The sequence below is a fragment of the Eleginops maclovinus genome, chromosome 4 (genome assembly GCF_036324505.1).
Source record: "Eleginops maclovinus isolate JMC-PN-2008 ecotype Puerto Natales chromosome 4, JC_Emac_rtc_rv5, whole genome shotgun sequence".
NCBI lineage: Eukaryota > Metazoa > Chordata > Actinopteri > Perciformes > Eleginopidae > Eleginops > Eleginops maclovinus.
The window spans coordinates 9965454-9987283 of NC_086352.1; the positions used below are offsets into that span (position 1 = coordinate 9965454).

A 21830-nucleotide genomic window follows, 5' to 3' on the forward strand; every position below is an offset into this window, starting at 1 on the left:
TTAATGCAAGCAATTTCTCTCTGAAATACAACAGCCTAGCACTTAATGAAGTGACGAGTGGAAGTGGAAGCCGACCTCCGTGTCTTGCTAAAGGACACTTTGGCAGGAGCAATTGCTGCTGATGGAAACATCTGTCAAAGGCATTAAACCAATGACCTTTTTTTCGTTTGGGAACAGTCTTTCCAGCCTTGGGGCACAGAGCCTTGAATGCACCCCCAATAGCTACAGTACTTCATGATAGCCAGTGTACATTCAACATCTCAAACTCAGCCCTGGCCTTCAATGAGGAAACATGTTTATGTTGATCACATAGCAGCTACAGTAGGAGAAGTAACGCACAAATTCAAATGAAGATGCATTTTTGCCTTTTCAGATCTTTCAGCTTGGGTATTGACTGACCTGCAAAGTCTAGTTTTAGGGGGTGTTATATAATGGCTGTTTTTTAATGCTACAAAATGCAACGCACAAGCGTTGGTAATGGAAGTCATAGTTTTTGTGTGGAAAAAGCCAACATCCTTTTGCTCAGTTTAGGTAAAAGTATTGAGTATGAGTTTCCCTCACTCACTCTCACAAACACTCACGGTAATAGTTACACACAGTTGGGAAGAAAACATCTTGCTTTCCACACATTAGCGGCATGATCTTGGAAGACAACGTGAGCTTCTTAGGACATGGTCTAGGACTCTGCAGAAGGACAGTCGCTCACATACTGTTCTTAATATTTAGATAGAGGGTAGCTTGTTGAACCCCTCTCCCCAAGCTTAAAAAAACTACTGTTATTACGATAAAATGGTATAAAACAAGGATTGACGGGCCAACAGGAAGAAGTATTTTGGGGTTTTCTAAAAATCTCTTTTTCATCCCTCGTTATGTTTTGAAAAGTTTATACAGAGGATAAATAGGTACAATCTAATAGATACATTTAAGGATCAACAATATGTGATCCTGTATGAGATGGTACAAGAGTCTCGAAGCATGTCGCTAAAAATGTTGATCTTTTTTTTGAAACACGCAAAAAGCATTTATACATGCAGGTATTAGTGCATAGGTTCCTGCAGAAAAAACAGAGTATTATTGTTCAGTCCATTGAATTGTCTCCCTAAACATCACCAGATGAATTTGGCATAGTTATATAAATAAACAAAATTACTTTCCTTTAAATTGAGATCTTTTTTCACACCCTCCTAGTCCCTTGAATAACTTATCATTTAAATATATCTCTATCTATATACAGTATGTATGAATACAAAATAGGACAAAGCATAAAATAAATATAGAGTATTCTATAGCTCCCAGTTACCCGGTAAAATGTCTTTTAAATCACAGTAATTTGTTAACATCTTGGTAAAATAAAATGGATGGAACACAGTGAAGTCTTGAAGACCGAAAGAAAAAAAATGCCACACATGGAGATAGTTTGTGTGCGTTTCAGTTTGGAGGAGCACAGGAGGGTGTGATCAAGCCTCACAAATTGGACGGGAGTTTAGAGCGGACAGTCTGAGGTTCTAGATCTGATGAGTAGGCAGCAGAGGCCCTCCGTAGAGGCAAGGCCGGGGAGGCCCCAGAGGAGAGAGTCTGGTGAGGGTGCCCCGGAGACATCTGGATTGGAGGAGTCATGCGCCCTGGCACTGAGCTACGGGGTTTGGGCACAAGAGTTGGTGAGGAAAAGGGTGAGGGGTAATATCCAAGCTCAACAGAAGAGGGAGGAGTAACGTTGCCTAGGGCATGGGCCACTTCCTGGGCCACTTCCTGGGGCAGAGATGGGTGCGAACTGTATAAAAGCTTGAGGTCCTCGGAAAAACGTCCCATCGGTGAATCACTCCCCGTTGCATGAGGCTGGCTTAGAGGCTGTGAAGGGAGGGAAGATTGAGGCATGAGTAGAGAACTGTGGGATCCTGTGGCACTTGAGGGGTCGCTGTAGTTGAAAGTTCTGCCCGCCACTGGGCTTTGAATAGTAGGGCTAGGCGCCACAGGGGTAAGGCAGGGGGAGGCGTTGGTTGAACCATACTGGGCAAGGGAGGCAAGTGCAGACCTCTCCAGGGACAACTGGTGTGGAAGTAGGCCAGACTGGAGGCCTGCCAAGCTAAAATGGCCAAGGGAAGATGGGGAGCCCTCGGTGGGCTGCTGGCTGTATTGTCCTTTGCTTGAAGATGGGGAGCCATGTGGGGGGGAATGGAAGAGATTTAAGCCAGGGGTAGTCCTACCTCCCCCTGCAAACTGCTGCAAAGGAGCCACCTGAGGAGGCTTTGGAGGGGGCTGGCTTTGGAGGAGCTGACCAGGCAAGGGACTGGACTGGCCGGTAGATATAGGACTCTGACAACGAGAGGAGCCATGAAGTCCAGCTGTTATTCCAACAGAAGTCCCTCCTATGGGATAAGATGTAGACCCTCCTATATGGCTCACAACTGTCCCTCCTGCTGTTTGGCCAATATGTCCTATTGTCCCTAACCCTGGTCCACTTAAAATTCCTCCTATATGGCTACTTGTCACTCCTCCAGAAGACCTTCCGAATGCCCCTACAGGATTCCCAATTGAATCGCTTGAAACCACTGCCAGTCCACCCCCAGAGGCCCCTAATGTGGATGCCCAAGATACTGCTCCCATTGATTCACCAGAAGCCCTTTGCAGGGATCCTCCAGTGGTTGCTACTTCCAGTGATTCCCCAGAAGACCCTCCTACTGATCCCCCAGAAGCTCTTACCAGTGATCTTCGGGTTGTATCTCCTATTGTCCCACAGGCAATACTCCCTGCTGTCTTTCCACAAGCAGCACCCACTGATCTTTGAGGTATCGCTCCAAAAGATTCCCCTGAGATCTCTACTACAAATCTACCAGTAGTTCTCCCCAACCCAAAGTGAGCCCCTGGGAGTGGTCCTGTTGTTCCAGTTATAAAGTCCTCTCCGGCCCAAGCAGTGTCTCCTCCTGTGGCTCCTTCCACAGAACCACCAACAGCTCCACCAGAAGACCACCCTGTAGCACTAGCACAGGGTCCAGCTGCCCCTCCACTTATTCCTGACCCTGTGCTTCCACTTGTAGATCCTTGGCGGAAAAGGTTCGAGAGTGGTGGGGTGTTAGAGCGAAACGGCTGTTGATGCTGTGGTTGTGGGTGTAGCTGGGCCATACTAGATGAAGGTGAACCAGACGACAAGTTTGGTCCAAATGGGAAGGCAGAGGCCCCTCCTCTATTGGACCCAGAGCCAGTAACAATGGGTCCACGCTGGTCTCCACTACCTGAGGCCTGTTGGCTAGAACCAGTTGCCCCTATACCTGACGTCATGTGCAGGGCCCGAAAAGAGGCCAGTAATGGCATGTCCGACCCAGAGTGCCGTTTAGAGGGTGTGCTACAAGGAGAGTCCCCAACAGACTCAGGTGCTGCGGATGGAGGGACAAAAGTTGGGAACTTCTTAAACCGGCTTGGAGGATCCTTTAAGGACCCCAGAAGAGAAACCGGAGGCCGAAAAAAAGTTTGTGGGAGGCTGGGATGGTGAGTAAGGGCAATCGCTACCGAGGTGGTGGCGGCTGCTGCCTGGAGAGGGGCCTGGATGAGGGGGGCCCAGATGACAGGGGTAGGTGAAGGAGGAGACTGCGGTGGGATGTTCTGGAAGAGGTGGGCACAGGTGGCCATGTCCCTGTCATGCTGCACTATCTGCTGGATGATCTCAGTCTCCTGGTAGTTGAGTTCACCAGAGTTGAGGTCGTGTTGCACCTTGTGCTGCAGGACAGAGTTTTTCTTGCCTGGAAAAGCAAACACAAACTGTATTTGAAACCAGGTTTGGGTGTAATGGAGTAACTACTACATTTTCCAACAATTATTTCCAATAGAAGAATCTATAAAATGAAAAGCTATGAAGGTAGAGACCAGTTGGATAGAGGAAGGAGTGATATCAAAGAAAGGAGAGGATGATGGAGCAGAAGCGACAGACAAATTAGAGAAACAGAGAAAAATAAACTACCTAGTGAACGTTTGACTAGTTATACGTATGATTCTCTAGGTAACATGAAGGATGCAGGTTCAACCCAGTGAAAGGGTGTGAACTTCTCTGTGATAGTGGCTCAGCAAATAGGTGTCTTTATCCTTTCCTGGTATTGGCAAGTAATATCAACAGGGAGCATCTTAAAAATCAGGGATAAACTTGAAAATGTATTTTTCTGAAAAAGCTGTCGTGGGATTAGCTACCTCATAACACCTCGTGTTCACAGAAGTCCTTGTGAGCTGAGGACAAGGTCGAAGAGACAATTCGGAATCGTGTCACTATGACAGGCATACTAACTGCGGACCCAAATTCCTCGAGAAATGTGTGCAACTCTGACCGCAAAGTCCATTAGTCATTTTTGAATGGTCGCACAAGCGAAGACAGGGTTAATTCACATGACTGCAATTTTCAATTTGGTGCTAACAAAAGGCTCTGAAATCCGAGGATGCTGTAAATGCAATTAGGCCGGATCAATCTCTCAATTTTCTGATATCACTGGTGGAAGATTAGTGGAGATGTTGCATGGAGGTATTGTATCTCCTTTCAGCTTGACCCTGGCACTACCTAACCCTTTATCATCTGCACACCTCCGATCAGATTGTGCAAAATCCATCAAGACAGTAATTAATTTGTGGATCATTGCTGTGTGGGTGACTTAATTATGGAAGAAGGGTGTACATGAGAATCAAGGCCAGGAGAAAGGACATTTGCGGAGACCATCCCACAGAAACATCACTATCACCCCACCACATCTCTCAAAAGCAGCCATTTTCTACAAAGAGACCCCCTAAAGCAGTTTCTCTATCTTCCATTCTAAACATAGCTGAGGATAAAACAGAGCATGCTGCGAGGGCTGAGTGATGATACAGGCGTGCCTTTCATTGTGAATTTCTCATCTACTCAGGCTGAGCCTGGGAACAGCAATGGATATGGAAAGAATATCAATTGTTTGCGTGAGAGAAGTCATGCAGGGATTTCAGAACCAGAGCTCTATCTGCATGTTTATATGCAGATGACTTTGAAAGTTTTGGCTGTAGATTCAAATATTTTTCTTGCTCCTATCATTGTCAGTGAGTTAATGAAATTAGAAAATAGAACAGAGATACATCCCATGCTAACATAGGGAAGTCCACTCACTGATATGCTGACTGGGTTTAAAGAGGATTAGTCAAAAGCTTTAATTGCAAGTATTAAAAAATGTACATTGAAAGGGATATGAACGCTTCCATGGTTGCTAATTTCTGACACTTACTGAGGCCTTCGTACTTTTTTTAATAAAAAAAATGTTTCACATAGTCATTAAGATTTTATTTTCTTACCAATACGGTCCAGCCTGTCCACGGCAACAGTCTCAAAGGCCCTTCTCATCATGGGATACTCCTCCAGCACCTCGTTGAAGTTGTCCACAGACAGCGAGTACAGGCGACAGTAGGTGTCCGCTCGGACACTGGCTGTCCTTCTGCCCAGCGTCAGCAAACAAATCTCTGCAATAAATAAACAGCAAACAAAAGATTGTAATGTAGTGAAGTTAAACCCAGAGGCTAACCTGTTATGGGGACAGAGTAAAACACTTTTTAAGCAAAACATGAAGTTGGTTTGTTTACATTGTCAAGCATTATACATTTTTTGTAATCCATTGATGAGACACTTAATACCATTTTCAGAGCTTAGAGGTCTGCCAGCCCTCATCTGCCATGCCCACTCAGGGAAATAATGCTCCATTAAACAAGCTGCACTGCCGTAGAGCTCTGGCACAGAGACAGTGTGCGTCTATGCAAGTGTGTGTGTGTGTACTGTATGCAGATACCCCAAGTACATGCATTCAAAATGGTAGTGTCTTTGTTGGTGCCAGTGTTTGCACGTGTGTGTTTGTGTGTGCAACATATACACATGAATGCATGCCAGTGTTTCATTATGAGAGCAAAGCAGCAACAAGTCTATCTCATTTATATGTTATATACAATATATACGTATGCTTTATATTGTAGGTGTGTGTTTATATGGAAAAAGGGGTTTGTTGAATTTGACGTACATACAGCATGTGTATGTACACACATTCCCTAATGTCTATTCTCTTTAGCTTTCATCTCATCTTCTACCCTCCCTTCCTGTGTTTACTATCACACTCCCTCTTTCTGAGAAAAACCCATTTCCAGCTCATCTACACACACACATGCTCTCAATTCTCTCGCAGAATTCATTTTGCTCCTCGCCCCCTTGAAGCCTACATCAAATCACATTTTAAAAGACTTTTTCATCCAACTTATCTCCAGAAATCTCATGCATAGTTTGACTCTCTGAACATAACAACTCCATTGTCCCATTTCCCCTTTTGCACAAAAAGTCCTAGTGTTTTGGGTTTGTATTTACATGTCCCTGACCTGCAGCCACAAACACAGCAAGAGGCTCCTCGCACAGTACGGGGCAATGTCGGCTTTAATCAAAAACACGACTAACCCCTTTTTTTTGTGAACGTTTTTATATATGGGTATAATGACATTGAGCTGTGTGTGGGTGCGTGATAAAACATGATGCTGTCACTGAGCCTGGGTGTGTTTGGGGCTAGTAGCAATCATGACCAATCATGACAGCTCCTCTCTAAGCAGTGCTCATATCGAATATTAACAAAACCTACTCATTGATGTTGACTGCTATTCAAAGCCATTTTTCTTTGGTAATACATTCACACTTCACCTATATGCATGATATTCATAAAGACGGCAAAGGTTGTGGAAGCCTTGGTTGAATTACAATTACTTAATACATGATGTAGGACATGAACACTGTGGATTTGTTCCAAAATGTCATGTTTTCTTCAGCCATTGGGTGATATCTAACACAACAGTTTGTGCAACAGCCTGCTTATGTTTGTGCAAGATGGATTCATGTAGTCTTTTGCAGTTTGACAAAGCTCAGCACTCATGAACTGCAGATGAAAAACTTTCTATAAAGGATATCTGTATCTGGCAGCTGCATAAGGAGATAATTAACTGAGAGGGAAGGCCTTTCAGTTAATTAGCCACAGCAAGCTAGCTGCTTTCAATGACAGATGCTGTTCAGCAGCAGATATTTAAGTGTCACTCCTTAACCCGGCATGTCTGAAAGATTCTGTGAATCGTGAACAGGTAGGAAAAAGATAAAAGTAAGACATGGAAAAAGTGGGATCTTTAATGGGAGCCAGCTGCAGCGCACGGTTCACCTGCTGTGAGAAGGTGGATGGCACAAAATGCTTTCGATGTTGACTCGTAAATTGCACTGTGCTGCTCTATTGCCACTGACACTCCCCCTTCTGCACTTCTCCTCCCACTGGCAAGGGACCATAATATGCTACATAGAAGGAAAAAAACCTGCTGCGCCATGAAATGCCACCTCTACGCTCACACATAGACCACATGACGTGACATATCTGGCAATAAGACAGAAAACTGAACCTTGTGTTACAAGTAGTGTGAAAGAGTGAAACAAATATATAAACAAATGTACTACACTGAAAACAAACGGCTTTATCACAAGGAAAGATGTTTTTGCAGTCGCCTCATATATATAATTATTGAAGACAAGTGTCACGAAGGGAACATCTTTATTGTCCCGCTGTTTACTTCACATACACTGATGAAAATAATCCTGCTTGATCTTCTTAAAAACTTTAGACAACAGAATATTATGGAGATCGTTTTGCAAAAATCATATTAATTTTTCTTTCTGAAAATAAATGTTTAACTACACATTGTGCATCTAGATGCAACAAGATGATGACCAGGCAGCACTCTTTCATCATCGAATGCAAAGAATACAACAAACCTGGAAATGTAAAAAAGAAATCCCTGATGAGAGCAGTATAAACGTGGAAGTATTGCAAAGTACCTCAATAAAAAACACCATTACCCTTGGTATCAAAACTTACCTTAGAGATGAGTAAACACAAATCAGTGTCAACACTACATGGTTCACTTATAGTACATATGATTCACTACACATCGCTTGTAATGGATTACATTCTTCTGTTCACTGACTCTTAAGTGGTTTTGAGTGTGTGATGGTTTGAAAAATGAGATAGGGCATCGAATAAATCAGAATGCATGAGTTGAAATGATAGAGAATGAGCAATATGTACTCTGTAGGAAGCAGATAAACATGTGCAGTGTGTTAATGTTTGTTTGTGTATATGCGTTTAAGAGAGAGCATGGGTGAATGCACAATGTACTGTACATATAAAGTTATCACTATTGTCATGTGCAATGGGTTGGAGTGTGTGTAATGTGAACGAGAGCATGGGTGAATGGACAATGGCCGAGAGAGCTGTGTGAATGAAAAAGGGCAAAAAAAACATGCTCTGCAGTGTGTGTGTGTGTGTGTGTGTGTGTGTGTGTGTGTGTGTGTGCGTGCGTGCCTGCGTGCGTGTGTGTGTACTGTAAGAGAGTGCAAGTGGGGCAGCCCTGGCTGGAGCTTTGCTGGGGGTCCATTTCCCACAGCACTGCTCTGATAATCCCCTCTGGAGAGGAGAGGAGCAGCTCTGTATTAAATCCTCTTGTCCCGTGGCTTTCTGGATGAAGCCAACACTACCAAGATGAGGCTGTGAGTCCTCTGGCCTCCTCTAACTGTCTTTGCAGAAAGCAGGAGACACTTAGCCGTGCCATCTGAAGCAAAAGTGAAGCGAGAAAAAATCCAGAGCAGGGCCTGCGTCTGGAGCAATAGATTAGGAGTCATGTTAAAAAAAGAAACAAAAAAAACAACCTAGATATTTAACTCCTTATCCACGAAAAAGAGTGCTTAGTTCCTCTGATGCTGGTGCTTTAAGTATTCCTAGGGAAGCCAACAGCGAGAGGGAAAACTGCTTTTTGCTACTACACTCGGAGAATCTGGAACACTCTGCCAGACTACATTAGAGACGCACGTTTAAAATACTACTTTTTAAAACATTTTTTTACTGCCATTTTAACTACTTCAATTTTCTGCCTTTTTAATATATATATTTTATTATATTTTTAGGATTATTAATAATACCGCAAAACACAATTTCACAGCAAATGCATTTCCAAGCCTATATGTTTTTCTACACACACACACACAGGTGATTTCAGCTCTTAATGTGTCTGTTTCTTCCACCAAAAAATACATTTATTAAATTCAAACCGTTTATTTTCTACTTTTCTAATTTTATAAAAATGTAACAATTCAAGTGCTCAATATTAAATAAATATATAAGACATTTTAATCATGCATAGTTTCCTAACTATGAAAATAAACCTAAGCATTGTGATATAATAACCATTATCCTGTTATTGGAAAATGCTGTTTCCTCATCATTACTTTTACAGCTTTTTTATTTTTCATTGAATCTAAAAGTAATTTGATACTATAAATACATATCCTATTTATTTATTTGATGACACCTTCTTATTATTGTGGGTTGACACATCCTCAAGGTCAGCCAATCCTGCACAGTTCAACTCTACACAGCTTTTGCAGATGGTTTTTGAGTTACATTCAATTTATTTATGAATGCTTTACTCCTACTGCTTGCTCACATCTCCTGTGACTCATAGCAATTCTTCCCAAATCTTGCACGAAATTATACCGAAGGACAGACATAGTTGGTGTCTTATAGGGGGCGTATGGATTTTTCCTCAGACTGCTGTTTTTGGAATAACAACAATATGAGGATTCATAGTCTGCCTGAAATTGTGGGCTCAAATTAGAACATATAACACCAACACAAGATAACTGAGAATTCAATCTCATAATAATGAGTAAAAAAGTACTGAAAAAATATGCAACTCTCCTCTTCTGTTTTGACTTAATCTGGCCTGGTTGCGATTGTTCCCCAACTGTCTTTGGCTGATTAGCGCTGATGCTAACGCCAATACAGACACACATTCGTCTTAGTTTACAGAAAGACTACATCTGTGCACTAGAGGAAGTTACTCTGCCACAGTCACCATGTGTGTGATTGCTACACTTAAGTGACAATGCATTCATCAAAATTAAATGGCGCTAATTAAAATTGGATGCCGCTCAGGGAAAGGAGGAGTATGACGTCAAGTCATGTGACCTCAGTGCGAGGATCACACATGACTGGTCTTTTGTTGGATGGTGCGGCCCACGTGTCCTGGGCTCTTACTGAAAAGATGTTTCCCTCGAGTCACTGCAACGGCTCTCGAAAGTGGAGAGCAGTGCCATGCAAGATGCCTGTGTGTGTGTGTGTGTGTGTGTGTGTGTGTGTGTGTGTGTGTGTGTGTGTGTGTGTGTGTGTGTGTGTGGGAGAGAAAGCAAGAAAGGAATGAATCCCCCAGTGTGCAGTACTGTCTTTACATTATATATACCGTATGCCCAAAGTGTAACCGTCTACATATGGAGGGTCGTGAAATCTGCTCTCTATGACTTTTAATCGGCTTCTGCTTGGCTGAATATTAGAGCTATATAATAATATAATAATAATAATAGAGCTCCTGCAGATGATGTCATATATGCTGGTCACGTGACGAGATACGACAGGGGCAGCCATTTTGGCAGTCATCGCGGCAGTAAATTGACAGGCACTGGCAGACTGTCAAGGATGGTGGATAACTGCTGTGCACCAGGTTGCACAAATAGGCGTGGGAAAAAGAAAGGTGTATCGTATTATCGCATTCCTAAAGACGCGGAGAGGAGGGAGAAGTGGATTGGAGCGATTAAAAGAGCCAGGAGCCTTCAGAAAAAGACTGAAAGATGGGACCCCCCGGCCGTTGGCTTTCGCTTATGCAGTGATCACTTCATATCAGGTGGGTGAAGGAATACAGTACAATGCTACAAAAATTTTCTGGTCAGTTTAATTAAATTTAATTAGTTTAATTTAAGAAGTAGCACCCAGTTATTATAGCTAACGGACACTGTGATGTCCCTTTTTAACTCAACAAGTGTGGCTCTGGCGCAGCCTAGCCAGTTAGCAAGTTAGCTTGTAGCAAGCTAGTGGTAAACAAACCCGTGTTGAAATATTCCTTCTTATTTTGTAGGGAGAAAGAGTGATAATCCGTTGAGTCCGGATTTTATCCCCTCAATTTTCGATTACCTTCCATCTCCAGAGAAGAGGAGACATAAAACGAGACTGGAGGTTTTTAACAGAAGGCAGAAGGCTAAACTGCACAAAGTAGAGCAGGCAAAGATATCTGCAGAAGCCATCCGTCAAAGGTGGGTAGATCAAACTCCTGTCTGATTACATGTTGGGTCTACTTGGATGTAAGACTCCACAGTTGAATGTTGTTTACGAAGCCGGACTGACACCATTTGTAAGCCTCCAAGCTTTTGTACGCTCTGAGGGAGTCTCCTGAGTACACTGATGGAAAGCTTACAAGATAGCTGTGGATGTCTGCGTAGCGCAAGTCGGGTACATCGTCTTCAGAGCAGGAGGTTATGCTCTTGAAAAGCACACCGGGTGAATTATATGGGTCGCTTATATTTAATCTCTCTAATTTTGTACTATAAAGCCGAATTTCACTTGAATTAAAATGAGAAGTATACTCGCTCGGTAAGAAAACACTGGCACCGGTGGTCATGTTGACTGCCAAAATGGTGGCTCCCAACCAAAAGTCACGTGACCGCAGGAGCTCTATAGGAGCAAAGAGCAGGAAATAAAAAAACACTTCTTCATGAGTTAAAACTTTTGAAAAATGTATGTTATTTTAGGTCTTTAATAGCTTTTCCATTATTGAGAGGCTGTCAGGTTGTTGTGATTTTATTCACTTTAAAAAAATACAGTATATATTATAATTAGTTTAGAGTAACTTTGTTACATCTGTCCAGGGAGTACAGATGAAAAATAGCCTCTTGGCCAATTCTGGCACATTTAAAGAAAGGTCTTTAAAGGTGCACGGTCCCTGTTACGTAAATTAAATAAATAAGGAGCCAAAAGGAAAGAAAAACACTATCAAATAAAAGAAATCCTGAATACCCAAAGTAGATTTTCAAAGAAAAACAAAGCATAAGATGTTTAATTTTACAAAGTACACATTGGTTATGGAAGAAACTTAAAAATAAAGTTAATTTTAGATGTTAAATGTAGTTATCAATAGTAATTATGCTCAAGGATCAACTGAAAACAGCAATGCATGACTTGGTTTCCAAGCGCTTATCACACTGAGTAGATTATGTAAAAGATTTACACGGACACAGTATTAATTGGACTAAAACAACCACAAAGCCCACAGTTTGGCAATATTATTGTAATTAAAATCACTGACATGAACCGCACCTAGATCATAGTCACAGATCTATAGGCCAGATGTAAAAAGTGTGTTCCATGCTGCATTTTTAACACAAGTCTTTCTAGATCTACTTTAAAATGTGCGTGTGAATGAAGATACTCCTTTGCATGAATCTGAGAGAATGCAAATGTTGGCCTTTAAATGTGCTTTTAAATAGGTCTCGGTGTGCATGTATCTGCATGTGATTCTGTGTGTGCATACCTGGCTTCCTCTTTGCTTCCAAGTGCGCATGGATGGGAATTAATGAGTGTGAGCAGGACTGCAGTGATGTCTGTGATAAAGTACGTATCCTGCAGCCTGCTCTGGCAAAGCTCACCTGGAATCTGAGTCCCGCTGTCAGCTCCCATCTCCCTCTCCGACGCTGCCCCCAGCCCACCGAGGGGACACTCTCTAACCTTTCAAACATTCGCAGTGGGTTGCCTGATTCCCTGTGACATGCCATGCTCGCTCCCTCACAGCATTAGCATAGCTGCGCAACACCTTATGTTTGGCTAGCATGCAAAGATAAAAGATTTGTTTTTGTTTTTCTGCACTGTGGCTGTTGGGTTAATGTGAGAGCAGATGGTCAGGAGGGAGACATGTTTAAGGTTAGGAAATCGACTTGGGATAGGAAGCACATGCGCAAAATTGGGCAAGTTGCTTTGAAAACACCCATTCTAGCTAATGCTAAGGTCCCGTCACATTTCACTATCTCTTTTCCCCTCCCTCAACTGAGGATGGTTATATAAGTGATGGAGCAAAGACACAATAAAACAAGCTTCAAAGACTAGAAGATATTTGTGTTTTCAAACAGATATTCAATAATCCTTTTGTAACAGAGGCTAACTTCACTTTTGAAGTAGCACATGAGAGAAGCTTCAAACAGCAAATGATAACCTTTAATATTCTTCTAAGTTTCATTCAATTCTAATTCTTCTATACCCCATCCTGATATCACCACACATATTCATACTCTGTCTTTATATTATTTTGTGGCATCACTTCATGTTCCCTGTCTAGGTGCCTGCATTGCACCCTGTTTGGTTGAGGCAGCCATACCATGTCTCACAATGTAGTGTGTCCTATCACATCATACATCACAGGAGAACACTGCATCATCCTGTCATTATGTGGTAAAAGACCACTCCATACATCTTCATATCCCCCATTCTGTCACTCAGTCAGCGGCTGCGGTGCCTCGATCTTCAGCTGATGCTGCTTCACTACAAGAGGAGCAGAGGTGTTAACTGGGTTAAGGACCAGGAGGATTACCTGGTCCTTTGCTGCTGCCAGCCTCTCTCACTGACTCACTCAGTCAGGGTGGCCATTTGACAGCTCTATTGCACAGCCATTTCTGAGCTTAGAGAGAGAGGAAAATGGATATAAAAATAGAGAAATAAGATGGAGGGAGTTTTACTTCCCTGACCCTGGACTTTACGAGAGGACGGATAAAAAGAGCATCATTCAAAAAAGATGACATGGAAGATTGCAGTCAACTTACTTCCCCTTCTAACTTGGTACTCCCACTCTCCGACTCTATATTACTTTCCTCCTTAACCCCCACTCTCAGAGCCTCTACAAGTCACTCACTAAGAGGCAAAGTGAGCCATCTTAGGGGTGCAATCAAAGGCTGTATTTGATAAGCACTCCTGACTGGCATGTGGGGCCACCGTGAGGTCACTGAGCTCTGCTCCATACAAGAAAGAGGCGCAGTCTGCACTGGCACCGCATCAAGTTCTGCAGGCAACAAAGGATGAACTCTAACAACACAATAACCTGCTCTGTCTGGGCACTGCTAGGGCAGCGGAGATGCTGTTCAGATAAGTGTTTCAATACTGAATTATAAGGAGAGAAAGAGGGAAGTGGAAGCGAGGGGTGGAGGGTGCATGTTTTCCTTCTGAGCCCAGAGCAGCATCCAGAGAGCGGGCTTGGCAGGGATCCATGTGTCCCTTGGCGTTAGTACCGCAGTCACATTACATTTCCCCTCTCCACTAGATCGCTGTGTGCCCAGCCGACGCTCCCATCCAGGACATGTCGTGTCCACTTTAGACTTTAGGCTCTCTGGCTCGAGCCAATCCAACAGCTAACAAACTGGAGCAGACTGCGGAGTATATAATGGTGTAAATAATTCAGGTAGTCTATGAATGAAATGAGTTAGGGTGCTTGAGTTTGATGAGCTTGCCATCTGCTGTACTGTAAACTGGAGCCTGCTGAAGCTGAGTTTGTTTGACAAAAGGAAAGACAACAGAAAGGCTACTGTGCTACATTCACATGCTCACACATCCACAAGCACAACTGAGAGTCAGAGCACAGCGGAGCACGTGCAGCGGGCCCCCGTGCTCTGCACATGTTATAAAAAAACCCACTTCAGACTTTCTGTTTGTTGATACTGACAGCAACACTGAGATTCACATGTGCCACATACTCCCTGTGCTGATCCTGCACCAATTAATTTCATGAATGACTAACTCGTGTTTGGTAACAAACTCCCAGTGGCTCTAGGCTTACCTCGCTAGCCCCAACCCCCCCTAGAGGAGTGGCACAGCCAGGAATAGTCACACGATAATGGAGTCAGAAAGCATTGTGCCTATACCTCGCAAAAAAGGGTAAAATAATTACAGATCCAAGGTTTAAGATTAAAGTGAACAAGGTAGTTCCAAAACCAGAGCGTTGGCACAGTAACAGTACTCCGGTTTACTCAAGGAAAAAAAAGCACAAATCAAATCTAGATGCATTAACTTAATGCGCTTCTATTTAGGGAGAAATGTCCGAGCTGTCAAACAAGCTGTGTCATTTCCATGGAGCTTGTGCTGGAAACAAATGTATGAGCTCTCTTTAAATCTCAATTCTGCCTTGCCAAGGAAGGAACGGAAGGAGGAAACATTTTGGACAACAGAGCCCTGAAGGAGAGCTGGGGCCATGTTGTCTAAAATGTTGATTAGGTTTGGCATGTGTAGAGATAGATTGCCTGCCATCTTTTCATTACTTCTCTGGAACCCCCCAGAGAGAGGGCATGGAGATGGACTTGAGCAGGCAAGGCGTAATTAAACTTCCACAGGCAGGTCATGCTGTTAAATGCTCTGCCACCATTTCTCATTACTTAACAGTGTAGTCCAAATGATACGCTGTCACTGGGTAAATTAATTGGCATTTGGTGAGGGCAGTATGCCAGCATTGTCTCCTACATGTGTCATAGACTCTGTTGGACCTTGAGAGGGTACACATCATCTGACCCTGATTAAGAACATAAGACGAGTTGAGTACATAACAACTCTGGGTTATTGCACAAGTCTTAAGCTTTCATATAGCATGTCATTTCACAGCTGTCTGACCCGTTTGACCTTTGAATGCATATTTCTTAATTTGCACTGCAGCAAGTACTTTTTCGTTAATTTGCGATTGCCCTACATTTAAGAGACAGCTCATGATGTGAATTAAGAGAAAAGTCTTGCATAAACCATGAAGCAGAATTTTAAGTGAGCAGACAAACACTGCACAAAATACCACTTCATGCTCCCGTCGAGCTAATATCAGAGCCAGAATAGCATTACCCAAACGTTACGTACCAAAGGACAGCATTATTAATATTAAAACAGAGCAGGTTTAAGCCCCGCAGAAAGATGTGTGTGTATGTGACCTTTAAGTTTGTGTTTCTGGTGCAGCGCCAGCTCGTCTTACCTCCAAAGTAGGAGCCATCTGACAGCTTGGTCTCTTTATTGCCTTTGGTTAGTACGCTGACGACCCCATGCTGTATGAAGTACATTTTTCGACCGATGGTGCCCTCCCTGATGATATAATCCCCCGGCTGGAACACCTCGAACTTCAGCTTGGTGAGCATGGAGGTGACAAAGTTGGGGTCGGCGTTGGCAAACAGAGGCATGGACGCCACCAGCTTTCGACAGTTAAAGTTGATGATTTCCTGCGTGAACACAAAGAGACAGCAGTTAGCGAGAATAGCAGAGAAAGGCATTGGCCTGTCACCATTTTCAGATAAAAGGGATATTAGAACAGCGGAAAATGTCAGCTGTGCAGACATTTCTTTGTTTTCTTTCTGAGCTCCTTTCAGTTTTACTCTGGTTTGGATTTGGCCTCGAGAAAATAACAAAACTGAGTGCAACTGAGGGTAATGTCAAGCAGTACACAAGCTTTTGAATGCACAACATGTGTAAAAGTGATCCCACCTCTCGGAGCGGCTCGTTCAGCTCTCCCAGGATGCTCTCCTCGTCGAACATCTTGCCCTGGTACCGGTGCTCGTAGTAGTCGTGGATTCTCTGCCTCATATCTGCTGGCAGCTTGTGGAAGGACATGTACTGCTCCACTTGTTTGTACTGCAGGGACACAGAGACACACACAACAATCAGGTTACTCAAAGGCCAATGTGCTGAGGCTCAGATACACAGCCACAGGGAACAGCTGGCACTGAGGTCACACACACAGGGAAATTGAGATGGATACATACAGGCCGTGCCGGCCTTTGTAGGTTACGCCCAACAAGATAGCACTTTTCCAGTCTTATGTCATGCCTCTTAGTCTGTCTTTCTCTCAAAAGACAGGAAGAAATCTGATATGAGACACCAACTCAATTATTTTTTAGGTTTCTAAAATCATACAACATTTATTGATTGTATTTCAATACTTTTCATTCACACCTATAGTGTCTAATAATGTATAACTTACATAACTGGATGCTGTATACTGTAAGGTCTTGAATTTATTGTTTATTTGAACGCTACGGTACTCAGTATGATCTGTTAACGAATCAAATTCATGCATTTAAACCAATAACAGGAGAGAAAGGCAATAATTAAGACAATATGCTAATGGTGTGTGTCTTTATGATAATGCAGGTATGAAATCTTTCTGTGCGTGAATGCAAATTATTTGTTTAGCATCATAAGTAACACTTAATTACTAAATAGTCATTTCATTTTGTTAACATACAAAGCTTTCTTATGCAGGAAATTATTCATATGCTGTAGTGAGCCATGCATTTGTTAAACTAGTAACTAACAAAGCCTCGTGACTCCTCAAATACAGTTGCAGTGTTTAATGTATGTTTAAAAGTTAAAAAAAGAGCACATGCTGGTTGCATCATCTAGTCTTTATGTTGCTTATTAGATTAAAAGCATTCATATGTGTTGGATGGCCTTTCATTGATGCTATCATATAGAAAGCAGATATGCAGATCAAAGCACACCGAGAGCACCTCGGGAATAATAACAGGTAGAATCCTTGACCCTTAGTAAAAGAGGAAGAAGAAAAAAGAAATTAACCATTCATAGGGCGACGGTGGAGGTGCTCTTTGATCACCATTTCTATGCTGCCAACAGCCTTACCACTCAACGACAGGGCTGACCTCAGATGTCTCCCTCTTTGTTATCCCACTCTACTACCATAGTCACCCATAATGTGGCAGGGGAGCATCAAAAGACCAATCTTCTGGAAATATAGTGCAGTAAATAGGGACAGCTATTTCATGCAAGTCAAATTGTTTCTTGTGAAAAGCAGAAGAGCTGTCAGGCTTTCTGAAAATCAAGAGTTGGAAAGAAACGCATGTGATGTTTGGAATCCACGGTACAAAACATACAGGATACTACTGTATTATAAAACCAGTTACGAAATATCAGATGCCAAAAAGACACCGAAGTCCTGCTGTGTTTCTTACCCTCTACGTCTGCAATGTTCTATTTTTTCTCCCCTCTTCTAAATTGGAAATGGATTTTAGTTGTGTTTGACCAGAGCCTTTAGAGTCCCTCACAGACAAAGAAAACAGTCTGGAGTCAGCCTGTGCATGCAGATGACTCAGCTCCCTCCACGGTTAGCTATAAGCTGTTGCATGCCATAGCTTGAAATCGTGATTTGTAATGCATCGTGTAATCATAAATGCTACAAGGTAAACATAGTCTTTAACTGGAAGTCAATATAAGTGCATATGCAAAAATGAGCTACAACCAGAAATGCTGCATGATAAGTTGCAAATCAATCTTTTCACCTCAAAGAAATGGCTCATCTAATATTCATAAAATGTATTTTCACCTTTTAGGAATGTCAATGGAAATATTTGACAATTTCTAAGGTTAAATATTTCATGAAGCAAGGATAAGATGTGGAGAGAAGCTTTTACATATCCGGCCTCGGTGCAGACATGGATGAGTTTTGTCACAGGCTAAGGGTTTGAGTCTTTATCCCTGCAATCCCTTTGGCATAAAATTGAGCATTTACTGATCTGCTGATGAAATAGCTCGCACAGAGAAGACGTGTTGCACTCCTACTCCAAGAGGCAGACACATCTAAAAGAAAACACAGCAGATATCTCCAGCTGCAGTCCCATTGGCTGCGGAGTAGTGCAGCGACGACGGCTTGTCTGCCTGTGACGCTGGGGTGAAGATGACAGGTGTAACCCACATTCTGCCTCTTGTCTAATGTCTTTATGTCTCCTGCATTAGACATGCCGCAGCATGGCGCTCTGTTTCAAAGGCGTGGATTATCCTTCAGAATGTCTCTCAAACCTAGCCCTTTTTTTACATTCATAAAAAAACAAGCATTTATCCTCAGCTTTTCTGCATGTTACACTTTGATTCTCCAGGGATGAAAGGGCATTAGTGAAGTGAACAAACGCACAGCAATGTCTCATTGCTTTTATATTGTGATGAGTACAACTGCACAGGAGCTCAGTGTCTCACTCAAAGGCATTTCATATTTACTAATCACAGCTGAGTGCGAGAGGAGGAGCTGACAGGGATGTAAAGACGGCGACCACAGGGGGACGGCAATCTTCTGAAGCTGTGATTGGGCTGATAACACCCCCTGTGATGGGAAATTATCTCATTGCTGCACAGCCGCCATCACGCTGCCACCAGGAAGATCCCTGCTCCCCTGCTCTACTTGGCTAAATCAAATCATTGTCAGCATTAAGGAGGTAATCATTCCACCATCAGCCTCCCTCGCTACAATCTGACAGCCATGGGGCTCAGGCTGCAGGGGAGCTGTTCAAAATGTAGGAGCTGATGAGAGGCATAGGATTGATTCTTTTCTATCATTACTCCTTGCGTTGGTTTGACATTAGGGGAAAAATGCTAAATTGTGACATTTAGAGGTTCCTACCTCTCTAATATCTGTACGCTAACCACCAGCAGCCTGTTAGCTTAGCACAGGGGGAAACATCGGGGAGCAACTGGTCTTGGTTTGTCAAATTGCAACAAACCTCAAAGCTCATGCAACAATATCTTATGTTACCATCGGCAAAGTATGGCATCCCAACGGTGCAACAAGACAATAAATAGTCACATAACACATGAAATCACAACCAATCTTTTTTCCTTTTAGTTTTTTGTACAGATAAAAACATACTGTTCAGAAACAGGCTAGTTGTTTCCCTCTGTGTCCTGTTTTTGTGTCAAAATTTAAAGTTTAATAAACAAATATGAGAATGGAGTTGGATAAGAATCTTCCTATCTAACTCACAAGACAGGAAATAAGTTAAGTACGTACTTTAAGAAAGAGTTTCATCTAGCTTTTAGGGTTTAATCACTGCCATGCCCAGATATTGATGATGATTTTAAATACTCATTTCCTGCCATAATAAAAAGCAATGACAATGCATGCTGCGTACTTTGTTCTTTTAATGACAACCAGTAAAAAGTTCCATCATGAACTGTGATTCTGTACTGTAAATAACTTATTTTGACTTGCTGTCTCTTATATCACAGTGGAGGGGTTTGAGTGTGAGCCTAATAGCTTCCAGCATTGGAAATATTACAATAGTAGTAAACTCTGCCCCGAGCTAAAGCGAATTGCATCTTCCCGCTTTTTCATTTCACAAATCCTTCGCCTCCCGTTCTCAGTTTCTGATCTCTCTTCACATGGCCTTTCTTTGGTCGTTTTTTTTATCCACACTTTTCTATTTCGTTGTGTCCCTCTACGCTTTTATCATGCTATTTATTTTCTCCCCCAATTTCATTCTCTCTCATACAGCTCTCCAAGCAGATGCACATTTTAATCACATACGATATGAATTATTCATTTCCCAATAGATATGTCAGCCACTAAATTATACTTTCTAAATATTTATTTTTCCCCACTGTTCCTCGTCTCCTATTCCATAACCTTGTGTTGTGTGGTCAAAAGGTGTGGGTCATACAATCAGGCTCTTGAATATTTGCACCCACAGATGTATGCATGAAAAAAAAGACAACTTATCAAAAGCGCATTATAGAGACTGTTATTGTGATATACTTGTGATAGGACAGCTCTGTCTTGCACATGGGAACGTGCATGGGAAGTCGTTTATATAATGTAGTACGTTTTCTGCCACTACGAGACAGGTGGTGTCCAGAAATGACAGCGACAACATATTACATCTCCGCCAAATTGAGTTGTCATTCACTCAGAATGTAAGACCTGTCAATGTGAGCGTAGCATTTAGCCTAAAGCACCTCTGTGCCTAAGTACAGCCTCACACAGCTGCTGGCATGAGCTGTGGACTCTTAATTTATATCGTCTGCAATAAATTCTTTCTCAGTATGGAAAAAAAACATTACACTCGGGATCGTCAAGGTCCTTTGCACGGATGACTCTTGGCCAGGGTTAGGGTTAGCCAAGTTAAAAAACGAAGATTATTAATATTTATCAGATTATATAATAAACATTAAAAGAGCCAAAACGCATCTTTCATTCATTCTTAACTTCTCCCATGCATTGACACTTGGCCTTTATGCCAGATGAATCAGCTACTTTACCTCAACTACCCTTTATGGGGCGAGCTAGTTCAGGCAGTCAACTCGAGCACTAATGATACATTCACACGTGACACGTCTCGTCACTCCTACAACCAAACACATCCTCCTAAACTTGCCGATCTATTTAGGCAACCAGATCTGCCTGCCTCTGCCTCGCTAATGCTGCTAGTGCTGCTGCTTCTACGTTGTGCTGCTGCTTCCACGTTGCTGCTGACGCTCGCCCGCCCCACCATCACCCCAGCTTCCACCTGTAGGCTCGGGGGAATCGTTATCTAATTATCACTCAATGTTCTGTAAATCTGTGGAGTGATGAGACCCGGGCCTAGACGCCAAACTCAAACTATGTTGCTTCTAATAAACATATCAAAGAAACACGTGAGTTGTCTGACTGAAAGGTGTGAATGCTTTAATCACATTTGTTTTATAAGCTTTACCATCCTTCTGCATCACTTCTTGTTCCCTTGCGTAGCTCGCTGTCTGATCGCAATGCACTCTGAATTATAAAGTGGTCAGCAGGTCACACGGCACCCTATCACGGGCCGGATTTGGAGCATGCAGCTTAAGTTAAGTGTCACTCTTCTAGTGACCTTAGAAAATGTCTTTATTTACAGCCAAAACTAACTACAATAAGGCCACATATAAAAGGTTACTAGAAATACCCAGAATCAAACAATTAATCTGTAAGCAACAGGGATCTGCATTGATCATTAAGTGCTTTATTTTCTGGTGATGTAATTAGGGCATAGTTAGTTAAAAGGGTGCGATTGATTAAAGTCTCTATGTTGCATTCTAGCCTATTTAAGCAAGGTCATTCACTTGCTCTCAACAAACACTATGTTGCCACAGCACATTTCAAAATACTACAGTATATTGGGGGGCACTTTTCATTTGGTTTGGGTG

General features: G+C 42.6%; 1 protein-coding gene across 1 annotated transcript in view; it reads right to left on the reverse strand.

The window, feature by feature from the left end:
* Nucleotides 1–236: 236 nt before the first annotated feature.
* Nucleotides 237–21830, reverse strand: part of hcn4 (hyperpolarization activated cyclic nucleotide-gated potassium channel 4) — a 61667-nt gene continuing 40073 nt past the window's right edge. Inside the window, exons 5-10 of the mRNA XM_063881659.1 lie at nucleotides 16374–16520; nucleotides 15871–16111; nucleotides 5293–5457; nucleotides 2958–3734; nucleotides 2613–2693; nucleotides 237–2516 (exon numbers count right to left, since the gene is read on the reverse strand). Coding sequence (XP_063737729.1) covers nucleotides 1465–2516; nucleotides 2613–2693; nucleotides 2958–3734; nucleotides 5293–5457; nucleotides 15871–16111; nucleotides 16374–16520 — 2463 coding nt within the window. The 3' untranslated portion in view covers nucleotides 237–1464. The remainder of the gene's footprint in view (nucleotides 2517–2612; nucleotides 2694–2957; nucleotides 3735–5292; nucleotides 5458–15870; nucleotides 16112–16373; nucleotides 16521–21830) is intronic.